The sequence below is a fragment of the Erythranthe guttata genome, chromosome 10 (assembly GCF_056151865.1).
Source record: "Erythranthe guttata isolate IM_541 chromosome 10, IM_541, whole genome shotgun sequence".
In the NCBI taxonomy this organism is placed as follows: domain Eukaryota; kingdom Viridiplantae; phylum Streptophyta; class Magnoliopsida; order Lamiales; family Phrymaceae; genus Erythranthe; species Erythranthe guttata.
The window spans coordinates 1,024,319-1,040,124 of record NC_142542.1 but is presented as its reverse complement, the minus strand read 5'-3'; the positions used below and the strand labels follow the sequence as shown (position 1 = coordinate 1,040,124).

General features: G+C 36.6%; 3 protein-coding genes across 3 annotated transcripts; all 3 read right to left on the bottom strand.

Moving 5' to 3' along the window:
• Positions 1 to 5,637: 5,637 nt before the first annotated feature.
• On the bottom strand, positions 5,638 to 7,904 carry LOC105953064 (protein NRT1/ PTR FAMILY 5.5). Its single transcript, XM_012976689.2, has 4 exons — positions 7,668 to 7,904; positions 7,356 to 7,570; positions 6,741 to 7,276; positions 5,638 to 6,655 (listed from the first exon to the last, which is right to left on the bottom strand). The coding sequence occupies exons 1-4, from the start codon at positions 7,690 to 7,692 to the stop codon at positions 5,755 to 5,757; spliced, it is 1,677 nt and encodes a 558-aa protein (XP_012832143.2). The 5' UTR covers positions 7,693 to 7,904; the 3' UTR covers positions 5,638 to 5,754.
• Positions 7,905 to 8,113: 209 nt separating this feature from the next.
• LOC105953063 (BTB/POZ domain-containing protein) lies at positions 8,114 to 10,001 on the bottom strand. The gene has a single exon (XM_012976688.2). The coding sequence runs from the start codon at positions 9,750 to 9,752 to the stop codon at positions 8,370 to 8,372; it is 1,383 nt and encodes a 460-aa protein (XP_012832142.2). The 5' UTR covers positions 9,753 to 10,001; the 3' UTR covers positions 8,114 to 8,369.
• Positions 10,002 to 11,679: 1,678 nt separating this feature from the next.
• On the bottom strand, positions 11,680 to 14,402 carry GPAT6 (glycerol-3-phosphate acyltransferase 6). The gene is made up of 2 exons (XM_012976690.2): positions 13,473 to 14,402; positions 11,680 to 12,764 (listed from the first exon to the last, which is right to left on the bottom strand). The coding sequence occupies exons 1-2, from the start codon at positions 14,088 to 14,090 to the stop codon at positions 11,904 to 11,906; spliced, it is 1,479 nt and encodes a 492-aa protein (XP_012832144.2). The 5' UTR covers positions 14,091 to 14,402; the 3' UTR covers positions 11,680 to 11,903.
• Between the last annotated feature and the right edge of the window lie 1,404 nt (positions 14,403 to 15,806).

Genomic DNA, 15,806 nt, shown 5'->3' with positions numbered 1-15,806 from the left:
GATCTCCAATCTACAAGGTTGGGTTACCATCATGGATTTTCGTTTGAGTTGTGGGTTTATAGACCCATTCCCATCACTAACTTGCACGTTTGATCTCTATTGATTCCTTCGTCAAGGATCAACCAAATTATCTCTTGACTTCGTAAAGTCAACGTTTATAATTTCACTAGATATCAATTGCTAAATGGTGTAACGTCTACGATCGAGACTTTACCATTTCACATATTATTTGGTGCTCTTTTGTATAGCCAAGTGACTACTACAATTATTTTCAAGCACCAACTAAGTCCATCACATAATGTCCTCTAGAAAATTATGGAGTTATCCAACATTTTTCTTTAACTTCCAAGTTATGTCTCAAATTCCATAGTGAATCGAGTTATACATTTATTTTGAGGACTTCCACAGTACAAAATCATTTATGGACTTAGTATCTTAGTAACACATATCCAATTCGTATGAATTTACTTTTCAAGTTTAATTGGATATCTTCTTACATATAGGATTACCTACTTACTTGACTTGCTTAATGAGTCAATCAACATGTAGTTCATTAAACTACAATCTATTCAAGAATATTTTAGTTGAACCATTGTTCACCACTATTCTTTATAGTCTTATATTGATGAGTTCAATATGACTAGCATTGTCTCAACATAAAGAGACTCCAATAATTCATAAAATCCTTAGTGATTTTAATCTCAATAAGATTGCATAAATGGGACCATATTTTCCACATTGAAATCTTTTACTAATATTTCATTAGTTTTCATGATAGTACCATGATTACACCGCATGATTAACATGTCATTTACTCAAAAACATGTACTCTTATGTGCATTTATCACACACGTACTTTTCAAACTCGCCAAGTTTTAAAATATTTGACAACAATTCTTACCAACTGTGCAATTGCTTTAGAACTTATTTAAGTTCATACTATACGAGTTTCACTGATTTTCCTTTGTCTCAAAGACAATTAACCCCCAAGTGGACAATACTTCATTAATTGCCCGAGGTTCATTTTCTAACCCATAAATTAGAAAATCAAAATCAAACTGTTGATTTGGTTATTTATCACTTTATAAATTACCACTTGATCTCATAGAGAGATATATTTCTAACTAATCATTTACACTTAATAAAGTGTTTTAAATGTAGCTCATTGTCAATGATGGATGGTGACTTTTCACCTCCATATACATTAATTTCCCATTCACCCCTACTCGAGTTTGAGAAATTAAACACACTAGATGTATCTAGTCAAAGTGTAGTTTTTATTCCATAACTTCAAATGGAATCCACTTAAATTGTTTGTCAAACTTGGGGTCAAAATCCAATTTTTCAAACACATTTAATTTCAAAGACATTACATTTATTTGCATCAAGAATGACTATCTTGAGCACTTTCGTACTTAGCATATTCAATAAATATGCATTTCAACATTTTAAGGCTCTTTTGGTACATTTACCTTAGTCAAAACACCCCCACATTTCTATGGTCCAAAACCTTTATGTGGTAAAATAATGAGAAAGTGGTGAGCCATAATCTCCCCCACAAATTCTAGCTTACTCTAGAATTATCAACATGGCTTTCTTACTCATTAACAGTTCGAGTATTTCATTTCTCAATACTTTCAACTGTGGTTGATAAGGACTAGAGATTTGATAAGTACAAAACTTGTCAAAAAATACTCCATATCATCCACGTCAATCACTTTGAATAACAATTTTTATTCATATACCATGATCATTCTCATTTAAATGCTTCTAAGGTCTCGTCTTTGTTACTTAACAAAGATGCATAATAAAATTTTGGTATAAATACCACAAAAGTAACAAATACTTTTCTCATAAATTGTACAATCTTTTAAATCACCAATGTGTGTTTATTTTGTCTTAATAGAACACACTATAAGAAACTTCTCAAGATACTCAAATCAAGAAAGTTCTTATCAAATTGTGACAGTTTGTACACAATTCAAATCTAGAGTTTAGAAACTCCTACCGTTCATAATATAGAAATATTGATCCAACGGTGCAATTGGCCACAATAATCTCTCGTATAGAGATTGTTTGACATTTTCCGCAAGAAAAAAAAAAAAAACAACCATTGTTGTTTACAAATGGATCAGATGTTCAACACCATCAAATTCATTCATAAGGTATACTTATGTCTTATGAATACAATATCCAAAAGTTAAGACAATCCAATAGATCGATCATCTTCGATGTTCTTTTAGATAACAACTGCTCAAATATTCATTTAGAAATTTAGCTTCTAGAGTTTCGATTGTATATCAATTTCAAATATTACATGCCTCTAATTGCACACACATACGAAATTATCATTTTAAAGATAAAAGTGCAACAACTTGATTTCAATATAATAAATATTGAGTTTAAACATAATAATATCACAAATAGCATGAATTATTTATGATATAACATAACATTTGGAACTAATCATGAGCTCATAAACATACATATATGCACATAATTATAATTAAATAATTCCAAATATTCACATGCATCATATAATATATGCATACAAAATACTTATATGTAAATAAGCATTTCAAAATTAACATGGAATAAATAATTTATTCGTACATTCAATAAACTATTATCCAATTAAATATCATTATGCATGCTGAAAATCATTTACATAATAGCATAAATATCCATATAATTTAATCACGTTTAATCACGTACTACAACATAATTTTCAATTCATAAAATTATGCTTCAACAGACATATATTATATGCTTCTAATTCTAAGTACTCATTGACATAGACATCATATAAATAATATAATATCATAAAAATATTATTATATGTTATTTCAAGTATGCGACAATACTACACCTCATAATATTATGCACTAATTTAATTTAAATTATGCATACGAATTTCAGCAAAATCTAATGCATATATCAAGAGTAGTCCAAGCATCTCAACATATCGAAATAACATTCAAAGTATCTATACATGCTTCAAACATTCAAGGTTTATCATGCTCTCATAAATAAAGTTATCATGCCAATTATAACCTATATTGCATTATTACTACGCCATAACATTATCATGCAACATAACCATGTTTCTATCTCATATAATACCATATTATTTATCATATAATATTATCACTTAATTGCATGAGATACTATTTTATAAATGAAAAGGCGTACCCGGAATAATTATAAACGTACTCGGCAGTTTTGGCAGCACTGAAGAACTTAATCATATCTTTAGCATCCGATGTCCGATTTTGTTGATTCAATATGATCCGAACAGCCAACGAAATTTCCTACAACTTTTGTCTTTCACGAGTTTCTAGATTCGGATTGGATCATGATCAAATTAAGCCTCAAAGTCGAAGCATGTGTGCTGTGTAAAATTGCACCTACAATGGAACCACGAAAATATTAAATCATATTCAAGAATTGAGAATAATATAAACCTCATCATATTTAGGGTATGATTCCATCATTATTCTTGGAATTGGTCTTCTTTCACCAAAATTTCGTGCACCATAAAGTGTTAGAGACGTGTTGGTACACTGGGGTTGCATTGCTTCACGAACGGTTGCATTATTCATGAAAAGGTGTGTTGGCAGTTCTGGCACCCTTTCGTATTTTCGTCATAACTCCTCCGTATGAACTCCGATTTAGATGATTTAACATGTTCTGGAAAGCTAACTTGATTTTCTACAACGTTTGTGAAATGATACTTTTACAGATTCTGACCGTATCACCTCCGAAAATGGGTTGAAACATAGACGTTGTGTTCTGTCCGAAAATGACATTCTCCTCCAATTTGATTTCGTAACTTCTTGGATTTTGAGTGGAATATCTTCTTCTCCATCTCGAAAATACAACTAACAAATTTGTCTTAAGATTGTTATATTTGGGTGTGTGTATTTTGAAATGGGAACGAACAAAATTTGGACAGAAGTTTGACAAGAAAAATGTAGTCGAGGCAAGAACTAGGTTCTTTCTCCTTAAGACAAATTTGCCCCGTGCAGTGCTCTCGGTTTATGGCAATTGTCTCCCAAGATACAACGACTATTTCAGTTCCAACAAAGCAGCACAACAATTATTGGAACACGGCGAACGAAACGACGGTTAGGACTTTATAAGACACGAAGAAAGGACTTGTTAATGCAACAATATGCAATGATATTTTATGACGAGAAGTGAATTCAATTAATGTATTGAATTCCATGTGAATAATGAACTATTTCAAATGGTGGATTTTGGAATCTATTTATAGATTTTCAAAGGTTATGACCACAAGTCACAACTCTTAGGAAAATAATTTCATGAAAAGGTATCACACCTTTTCCCATTAATCACATACCTATTCAATTTAATAGGTGCTTAAACACCTCCATCTTTTTCAATGGTGGCATTTCACTTTATTATTTTCCACACTTCAATATTTTAAATGATCCATTAATTTATCATTCATCAAAAATTAATTTTGAGAATTTAAATTAAACCACTTAAATATTCAACAAAATTTGAGTCAAATACTCAAAATTTCCAACAGTTCGAGCCTCCAAACGTCGGTCAAGTACGCCATCAGCAACCACATCGCATATATAGCCAATATGTCTGCCCATGCCAGCACTGCATACAAACACAACAACAATAAATAGAAGGTAAAATATATATACATGCACATATATATATATATATATATATATATATATATATATATATATATATATATATATATATATATATATATATATATGTGTGTGTGTGTGTGTGTGTATGTGTGTGTAGGAATATATATGTGCTTATTACCCAATACTCTTCCATATGTTGCCATTTGAGATTCTCAATATGTTACAATTTGCTCTGCCTGAAAAAAAAAAACTTGGTTTGATCGTTTATATAGACAATTAGGTTACAATTTTTACAATTTTTATATATACAGTATCAAAATACATATATATGTATATATATTTAATTATTAGAAATATAAGGACGAGGTACCATGTTCTTGCAATTTCATTAATATTTCGTCAACGAAACTACAATTTGAAATGGTGAAAGTCAACTTCCTAATAAAATCCATACAACATGATACAAGAATAGTCTATATATATTCATAAAAAAAGACACATACATTTTACATATCCATGTTGATGTAAAGATAACGTTGTACATATAGTTATATATACTTGGAAAATATTAGTATAATATAATTTTGGTTTAGAGAAATAATGATCTCAAAATTCCAATTAATTTATGATAACTAACGTGTTAGTCATGATAAGGTTGGGGTAATTTGTCAAACTCGACCCGTTCATAATATTGAAAAAACAAAAAAACACAAATAAAAAATAGTATTTTAATTGTACAATTAAAACAGTTTAAATGGCCCAAACAGTAAATTATACATTTGGAAAGCATGTGAAATTTTGAGAAAATATGGTCCCATAAAATTGCCAATTTCGTTAAACTCTCGTTGCACGTGCCGTGCGAGGCAGCTGAAAATTCTGAGGGTAAAAACGTCAATTCATTGCAAGCCTCAGTTGTCATACTGATACTAGCTTTCATTAGAAACTGGCTATATACAACTTAAATTCTAACAATACTTAATCCCGAATCCAACTTTTCTAATTTTCACTTAAGAAATTTATTTTTAATTTTGTATTGATGCACGAATATATGATTTAAAAAAAAAAAAAAGATTTAAAAAAAAATATTTTTCATAGTATGCTTATTACTATATTAAATCTAACAGCAGCAGCAACATAAGCCTTTCGAATCATCATCGTACGGCTCATTAATCCCGCCAAACTCCTCGGCCTGTTGTTCCGCCAGCTCAGCTTCCTTATAACGGTAAAAAACCGCCACAACTATAAACACAACAAGATTAACCGCCATCAGCCAAGCCAATGTCCAGTAGTACTTATCAAGCCTACTCCCATTCAAATCATGTTGAAACCAATTCATTTTCCCTCCCCTTTCACTAATCCTCCCCACAACGTAAACCGACACCACACTGCACAGAATCCCGACACCCGAAACACCACTAACGAAAAACGGCAAGCACCTATGCGTCGAAACAGGCGATTGGTCGATAAAGAAACTAATCGCACTGTAATTAAAAATCCCGTTAAACCCTCCGAGCAGAACAAACTGCGGAAGCAGCCAGAACATAGTCATCGGCACTCTTTCGTCGGGTTTATCAACTAAACCGTGCCTTTGAACGACGCCAAGCCTTCGGTTCTCCACTTTCGCGGCGGTTATACAGCAAAGAATCGCGAGTATCATCGATACTGAAATCCCGAACGAAGGAGCTAGCTTTCTTGATTTGGATATTCCCAAGGCATTCGTGAACTTGACGTAGAGTTCCACGCATTGGTTTTGGGCTTGCTCGTAGAACCAAAGAAGGGCTACCGTTGGGACTTTGAGGCGGCCCACTTTAGGGTTCAGGTGATCTAGTTGCTCGATGAAGTATGTGAATCCGATGGCTGAGACTACGCCACATAGGATGAAAGTCATCCACACGGGAATCATGCGTATGATGGTTTTCGTCTCTTCCACTTCTGTTACCGTACAGAGCCTCCACGTGTTCTTCGCTTGCTCCTCTAGTGGCTTTGTAGGTATTACAATTGCTGCCTTGTCCAAACACCTGTTAAAATCGATGTCCGAATTGTAAGATTAAATTATGTAATAATAATAATAATAAAAGGGTAATAAATAAATAAATAAATAACCTGAGGCTCCTCGTGTGTGGAACGGAGTAAAGCTGAGGGTTATCGATCTCGAAAAGCTGCTTACTATCTTTAGGAGTTCGGTAAAACAAGTTCGAAAAAGCGGCAACAAAGACTCGGAAAAACACGGTTAAAGGGCTTCCCATTGGCTTGAAATACTTGTAAGAACACGAGCCGCTCAAAAACAGAAGTGTGGCGACAAGTGTACATATTGCAGGAATACCAAACCGTAGGGACCACGGTTTTACGTACGGGAGTCCTAATACGGCAACGAAAGTGACTATGATAACAGCTAAAACACTGCAAAAGAACCTCCAAAACGTGCCCTCGTCGAGATTGTCTTCTTCTCCACTAAACTGCTCCGCCATGAAAATATTCCAAGAAGTCATGTGACCTCCCATTCCGAAAGCTATCAACGGCATCGCTACATAGAAAAGTATTTTTTGGCCTTCACCGATGCATTCGGGGCTGTATTCCCTGCAGTTCCCCATACTGTTTGCCAGTACAGGTGGCGTCGACATTGTCAAGAACCCTAATCCCTGCAAAAAAAGATTTTAGAGATTATAGGAAATAAAAAGACTATATAAAAAAAAAGGGAAAAATAAATAAGTAATTTACGGCGCTGTAAGAAAAGCTGGAGAGCAAGAGCATCCAGTAATTGCCGGTGAAGGTGTCGGCTATGAAAGATAGGAATAAAGGAGATAGCGAGACGACGCCCCAGAAGATGTTGACTATCGCGGCGGCGTGTGTGAAACCGATCTTCCAAACGTTGGTTAAGTACGACATCATTACATACATCGCGTACATAGCCAATATGTCCACCCATAGTAGCACTGCCAAATTAAAAAAAATGTTGGAACAATTTCAAGAAAATTATTAATTACGACGAAAATCGATGATCAATTAGCGGCTAATATATCATGTACTTACCAACTACTCTGCCAACCGTTGCCATTAGAGCTTCTTACTCTGTTCTTTTCTTTCTTTTTTTTTTTTTTTTGTTCGCCTGAGAAACCTTGGACTGGTTGTAATTACAGATAATGTAGCTTGTTATATATATATTTTTGGTAGCGCGTAAAAGAGAGACCATGGCTGATTTTAATTGGTGAAAGTCAACTTCGAGGAAAACAGGACACCCCATAACTAAATTCAAATTCTATTAACATAATTCTGGCTGAAATTGATATAAAAAAATTCCATAATCATTTGCTCTAATTTTTTTTATTTTTTTTCAATACCGCGTTGAAATAGTGCATTGGATGTGTATCTATCTGTCTCTATCGTGTAATTCCATTTAGCTTAGTTGTACGGCGGTAAGAAGTTTCTAAGAAACCAATCAGATGTTACTAAACAAAAATTAACGTACGCAGAAGACGTTGACTTGCAAAGTCGTTGCTTACTCACCAGCAATTGCAAGGACTTCTTTACTCCAAGCTTTACACACAACTGGTAACAAAACACAGAACCGTGTCGATTAAAATACAGAACCATGTCGATTGCGACGACGCATATTATACAAACAATGCACTATTGTTTCCGACAACAAAGTCCGTAACTATCGATGCATGACTACCTATTTTCTTTCGTGATTGAGAAACATATGTCGAATAAATAATCAATTCAATCGACCGATCATAAAACCGAGACAACGCCCGAGTTGTGAGAACTTTGCCAAACCTCGATCCCTTCAGCGTTTTCTCTCGTCACAAAAAGCCTATCTCCACCCCCCTCGATTTTCTTAATAACCCCTCGTTCCGAATCCTCCAATTTATCCACACAATTTCTTCTATACATATACACTCCTTCGTTTTCATCGTTTCCCTCGATTCTTGACCACACCTCTAACTCACCCTCTCTACCAACAAACACTTGCTTTCTATAACAATGCACCACAAAATTACCGCCACCGTTTCCTCCCAAATTGCTCATACTCGGATTCTTCTCCTTCAGATACACCCACGGATCGTCGCTCAATTTACGCAAATCCGCCATTGCCAAATCACCCGATTTCGAGCAAATCTTGAACAACGACAGCTCATCGATATCAACGTCGGTATCCGCGAACGAATCGCCGAACCGGCTGCTCCGGCCCGAACCCGGTTCGTTCGTTTCCCAAACCACGTTACGGGTTCGAGGGTCCCACAAACGGATATAACCAGCGCACCCGAATGACCCGGATGTCACGGAGCTTCCGATTAAAATTCCCATCTCCGGTACATACTTCAGCTTCGTGGGGACCATGTTCTTCGATGAATTTCCTGTTATTCTACCGATTTCCGACGAAACCCTCATTGTTGATTTATCCAGCATCAATATGCAGTTCTCGCCGTGGTGGCAATTGTATGAAGCGAAAATTGAATCGACTGAGTCGGCAATGGCGTGGACTCGGGCCTTGTATATCCTCACATCGGACGGGTCGACCCATTCGGCGGAGTGGACCCGGCGCCCGTTTGCCGTATTGTACAGATGCAAGCCCGACCCGTTTAGGGACCCGACGGCGGCAATCTCGGAATGGATCCTTCTGACCGATGTGATGAAATCCAGATGCGTCCGTACAGTTTCCGTGTGGCTGAGATTCCAATCGTAGACCGTAATCTGGCCGCCGTGCGCCACCCACAGCGATCCGTCGGACTCGATGGCGTTGAAGTCCGAAACGACGCCGTCGGATGAGGGTTTGACGGTGGTGAAGACGGAGGCGTCTATGCCGTTGAGTCGGGTCGGGGCGAGCGCGGACCGGAGCTGGGACTCGATGCCGAAGTAGATGGCCTCGTCGATTAGCTCTTGATTGGAGAAGCGTTTGGCGGTGGAGGGGAGGCGGTTGGACCGGAGGAGGGAGAGGAGGGTGGAGAAGATACCCGGGTCGCGGTCGATGAAGACGGGGTCGTGAGCCGGCCGGTTCGAGAGGGCGGATAGGAGTGAATCGGGCCCGCCGGAGCGGAGAGTGGAGACGGTTGTTTCGAAGAGTTTGCCTCCGACGTTGAGTTTGATTCGTTCGCCGCCGGTTGGGTCGTCCATTTTGCGGTGGATTATTAATTAGGTCTGGATTGGTATAATCGGAAAGATTTGTCCTTTTCTTGAGTGATGATGATGTAATAGAAGAGTTGTTGTACGATGAAATTACATTAGTAGTAGCTGTAGAACACATCTTTTTACCAAGTTGTTTGTGTCAGCTCATAGATTCTTGGATTTTCCTTTACACAAACTTTTGAATTTTGATGCAATCAATTATGATAAATTTTTAGAACCTAATTTAGCTATTGAAAAAATAAATGTATTCGTTTAATTTGATTTACAAGAATTTCGTCAAGATTTTTTTTTTTTTTTTATCTCAATAACTCTAAATTATATAAATTTAAAAATAATATCCCAAATCTAAATATTTGAAATCTACCTAAACATAAAGTTACATTATGAATTTTTATATTCACCTTCAGATCCATTGGTTATGTTTTTTGGGCTTTATTTTATAAGTTAAAATAGTGTATTAATTAAATGGGAGAAAAAAATGCCTCTAACAGGGAAACCACCATCACAAAAACAAGAAATAGGTAACTGATTTGCATCGACAAATCTATTCCACTTGCATGGGAAACCCGATTTTTGCTAGATTGTGGGCACAAAAGTTTGCATTTGTTCTTAGTATTCCGAAACCAATGCAAACATATGTATTTTGTCTAAGTTTATTGTCCAAAGTGAATGTTCATCATCACATTTCACAAAACTTGTGTAGAATGCAAAAATAAAGTAAAATGTAAATTATTTGCAGAGTTTCTTTGTATTTAGTGATGAGTGACTAGGCTGAAATGGATCGAGTAGGCCCAATAAAAAACATTTAATTTGGGCCTTGGAAACACGTTAGATCCATTTTTTTGGGGGGGATTTGGGCCGAGTTTAAAGCATTGGATACTTCTTAATTATCGTTTTATCAAATTTTCCTTTATTATATGAGAAAAGTAGCTTGGTCATATTTATATATTATGGTAATTACGGTCTCCCCTTGAGGTTAGGTTAAATTTTAAAAACACCCTATATGTTTGGTAATTACGATCACCCTTCTGAACTACGTATTTTCTTACAAAAAAACTGTTCATTTAATAGGTAAATTTGACATCATAAGAATGAACATGGGGATGGTTGTAATTATCCGAACAGTAGATTTTTTTTTTTGTAATTTAGCCCTAAAACAATATCGAATTGTAAAAATCGAAAATCAAATCACACTGATTCTCAAAAAATCAAAAATCTCGAATTGATTTTTTTTTTTAATTAGTCCAAAAATTCGGTTTCAATTGTACACAATCTGTTACCCACCTTTTTTCCAGATAAATGAAAGCCCTTCCAAAAATCATGATTGTGTTGGTATGTGTAATAATTGTTGTATGAAAACAAACATTTGATTCACGTGAATCACGACACCTTTGTCTTATTGACTATGATAAAAAGTGTGTGTGTGATGATTCAACTGGAATCCCAGAACACTGTAAATAAACATCTGCCATAAATATCATGCTACTATTATTCACTGTCCTTGTAGATTTATCACCCTGAAAATAACTCATACCTAAAGCATTTCCTCAAGGTTTAATAATTTTCATCTTCTAACCAAACAATATACCCAAACATTTACTTCTTTGCTGCATGTATTTATTTTACCAACTACTCCCTCCGTTACTAAATAATAGTGATTTTTCATTTTTGCGAGCAGGTATTAAGAATTTCAATAAATGCGTTTTAACTTAATGATGTGATACATATCGAATTAATATTAGAGTTCGATTGAATAAACGAACGGTTCATACGATTTTTTTCTTAAAATTCATATATTCGAGTTTCATCCGACTAAGTTTTCAGAATGAATCTCCAAACACGAACACACACACACACACACACACACACACACACTAATTACTAATATACATTCGATGGGCAAATTCTTAGAGCATTTCATAACAAAAACACTATTAATCAATTATTGAATAACAAATATACATATTGGCTATTATTAATTATGCATGAAAGCATCACCATTTTCACAAACCCTACAAACGAATTCAATTTCTTGCTATTTAACTTCTTCACTTCCATCTTTTCCTCGAATTCGATGAATTAAAAAAAAAAAAAAAAAAAAAAAGAAAACGAACATCTGAAAATCCAAGAATGAAAATATCACTTCTTCGACCGAACAATTCCATCGGTCCCGGCCATCATCACATACTTGTCCTTCCTAGTCAAATTAGTGCACTGAAACCCCAAAGTTCCCGCCAAAACCTTCTGTATATAATTAGCAACCTCGATCGGCGATTTCCCGCCACCAACCGTCAACTCGGGCGGCAACTGATTCAAAAACGTGATCTCGTAAGTTGGCCTCGGGTTCATGAAGACGAAATACGGGTCAAGCACTTTGTACCCACGCGCCGTCGTCCCATAAAACACGCTTTGCTTCGTGTCAATCGCGACCGGCACGATTCTATCGCTCAGCTCCGCGAAAAGCGCGCTGAACCTCAACAGAAACGCTTCCCTGCAGGTGGTCCCCTCGGGGCATATCACCAGATCGCCTTCCTCCAGCAGCCGCCGTATGTTCGCCGCGTCCTTCTCCCTCTCCCTCGACAGCGCCACCGCTTTGATCGGGGAGATCAGCTCGGAGAACTTGCTTATGCTGTAGGTCACGCAGCTGATCTTCCGTCCGAGCGCCACCGCGGTCACGACCGGGTCGAGGATGGTGCGGTGGTTGCAGACGAAGAGGACGCCGCCGCGTCCCGGCCGCGGCGGCGGCGGTGGTGTGCCCTTGACGATGAGTTTGATCCCGAGTATCATGTAGTTGTAACGTACGATTCTTTCGGGTAAAGGGATGTTGGCGTAAACCCTAATTAGGGCTAAAACAACCCCGATCGGCATCCATAGGAACGTGATTAGTGCCACTAACGGCGTCGGCCTTTGCACTAAACGGCCCTCGTGGAAAATGACCGGCGATAGAAGTTTCGATCTCGGTAATGCCTCGGTTCTTGTTCTTGGCACCATGTATCCCTCCTGTAATAAATTAATTTTTTTTAAATTAAAATAAAATGGACAGCTCTGTAAATGGATCCTTAATTATTTCCTATTTTTATTGATTGGTCCAACTAAGTACTATTGAGTGTGACATATAAGAAAGTGTTAATTAAGTAGTACTAGTTTGTTTATTTAATTTGGGGTAGATCAAGAAACATTGTTGTAGTTAATAACAAAAATGGAGAAATCATTAATGAATTACCTAACTTGGTACTAAAAGTAGGCAGCTATTAAATATGTGCATGAAATTATAAGATGGGAGGCCCCATTAGCTAGTAATTGTGGCTTTTATAAGTTAAACTAATGAAGAAGTGCATAAAGTTGATCTGTAACTTACCATAAATTGCAATAATGACATTGTTATATACAAATATGCAATATCGAAAAGTCGAAAAAAAAAACATGAAGAAAGCGCTATCCGAATATACGCCATGAAAAAAATAGCATGAGATGTGCATGGGTTTGTCATATGATAGATATGTAAGAATATATACATGTAAAAATTAGGTGTGATAAACTGTTCAAACTACACCAACCGAACCTTACCTAAACGATCGTATTCATTAAGATTGCCAGCGTAAAATCGAGAATTAATCCAAACATACACATGCATAATTAACTACAAATTTGAAAGAAAAAAAAAGCTGTTTAATTATATATAATTAGTGATAATGTAGAACTGATCACCTTGCATATCGACATGAAATCGTGATCGGTCTCTCTATCACCAAGCCCCAAATCGGGCACATTCGGCCCGAATTCCTTGACAACCGCCATTCTCTTAAGATCACCAACAAGAACACCCGGTTTCGTCACAAACCCGGTGGCCAGCCCGTTTTTCGTTACCTCCAATTCCGTGCCGAGTACCTTGTCCGCACCCAAATAATTTGTAACAAAATGCTCGACCATGATCCTAGGATTCGCAGTCACTATACATCTCTTACCGAACGAATTGAACACTTTCCATGTCTCTGGCCGCACATCCTCCGCATAGAACTTTGGCAAAACGGACCGTGCGACGAGCTCGATGTCACGTATTTTGAGACCCGAGAAGGAAATGTAAATTAGGGTTTGGATTGCGAAGGACTCGGAAATGAACAAGTAGACAAAGTAGACGAAGGGGACAGCTGCCAAGAGAAGGAATGCCCTAATAAGGGAACCGGCTTCTAGAGCAACGAGCATGAAGTACGGAAATGCACTTGTGGAGATCAAGAGTGTTCCGTCTAGGTCAGCTGCCACCGTTTGGTTGGACCGGTCTTTAGTGCTGCATTTCGTTATCGGCTCGAAATTCCGACGAGAAACCATTTTGTTAGAGAGAGAGAGAGAGGAGAGAGAAAAGGGATGAAGTGTGTATAGTTTTTGGTTCAATGTTTGTTGAGATTATTATGTTATTATTACAAGGTGGGATGGAGGGGTTTAAAAAGAAATGAGGAAGATGGTTTGTCAAAGTTGTTGTGTTGTACACAAAATGAGATTGTTATGAGAGAGAGAGAGAGAGAGAGAGAGAGAGAGAGAGATTAAATGTTGTAAATAATTGAGTAATGTAATTATATGATTGGCTGTTTTTCGAAGAACAAAACGTAGACAGTTGTATGAAAGTGGTTGAATATAATGGCTATATGGTAACATTCAATTAGCCTACTTTATAGTTTTTTTTTATTTATATTATAATGTAATATATATATATCTGAAATGATTTACGCGGCAGTAAAATTACGAATGTCGTTCACAATACATTTCCTTTCTCTCTCTAAAAACTCCCCAATTCACTCAAACCCCAAAACCACAAAAAAACCCCAAATTTCACAAAAATCCTAAATCCTTCTCACAATCCTTCCAAATCCGAAAATCTCCTCAATTTGAAAGGTAATTACTCATCTAAACTAGTTATATATATTGAATTTGTTGTTAATTATATGAAAATCGAAGAAAAATTGCGATTTGGGGGTCAATTTTGAATAAAAACTGCGCATCTTCCACGCCCAAAATGGGAGTGTGAAAGCAGTTTTCACGCCTAAAACAGGCGTGGAAACTGCTTTCACACGCCTGTTTTGGGCGCGGAAAATTGGTTTGGGCGTTCGGTCCGGACGCCGGTTCTGGACCGGTCGTCCGGTTCAATTTTTTTTTTTATCCCTGTATAAATGACATGATATAATATATTTAAATAATTATCAGTTAATGAACTTGCTCTGGCCTAGTTGGTCAGGCATCTCGTTTTTTCGCAATAGACCCGTGATCGAGTCTTTCCTGCAGCGTATATTTATTACTTTTTTGCGAAGTATAACGAAGTCTATAAATACAATTCAATAATAATTTATTGTCAAAATGGCTCTAGCCTTGTTGGTTAGGTAAGCCTGTGTTTTTAAAATAATGTCCCGTGTTCGAATCCTTGTGCCAACATAAATATGTAATTTTTTTTATTAAATCTCAGTCACAGAGCGCGCCCAAACCGGGCGCCGAAAGCTGTGTTGGGCGCCCAAATCGGGCGCGGATAACACTTTTACGCGCCCAAACCGGGCGTGAATCGGACTTTTTAGCTCCCAGTTTGGTCGTGGGTCTTGTTTTCGCGATTTAAAGAACAAAAACGAACAAATTTTACCTCGTTGGATTCCGTATCTCGATCCTCATTCGATGCACTCTTTTTTTTTTTCAAATGGCTACAATAACATGTGTTTTGGAATGATTTCTAATATAAAAGCTAAAATTGTAGAGAGAGAAAGAAAGTAGAGAGTGGATTTTTTTAAACCCGCATTCGTAATTTTGCTACCGCGAATATCACCTCCCTATATATATACGCCGCCGTAGCCGCGCCATTATAGTTTCGGCTTAGCCAACCCAAGTCTATGTTTATTCACAAATCTAATTGTGTTTTTCAGAACGTTTTTTTATTGGAGGAAAAAATGAAATAATTATTAATTGTGCAGTAAAGGACGCTGACAATTTATCCAACTTCAACACACTATATTTATTGAATAGAAGTGGAGTACATATAATTGGCCTTGTCGTGAAATAATTAATCTC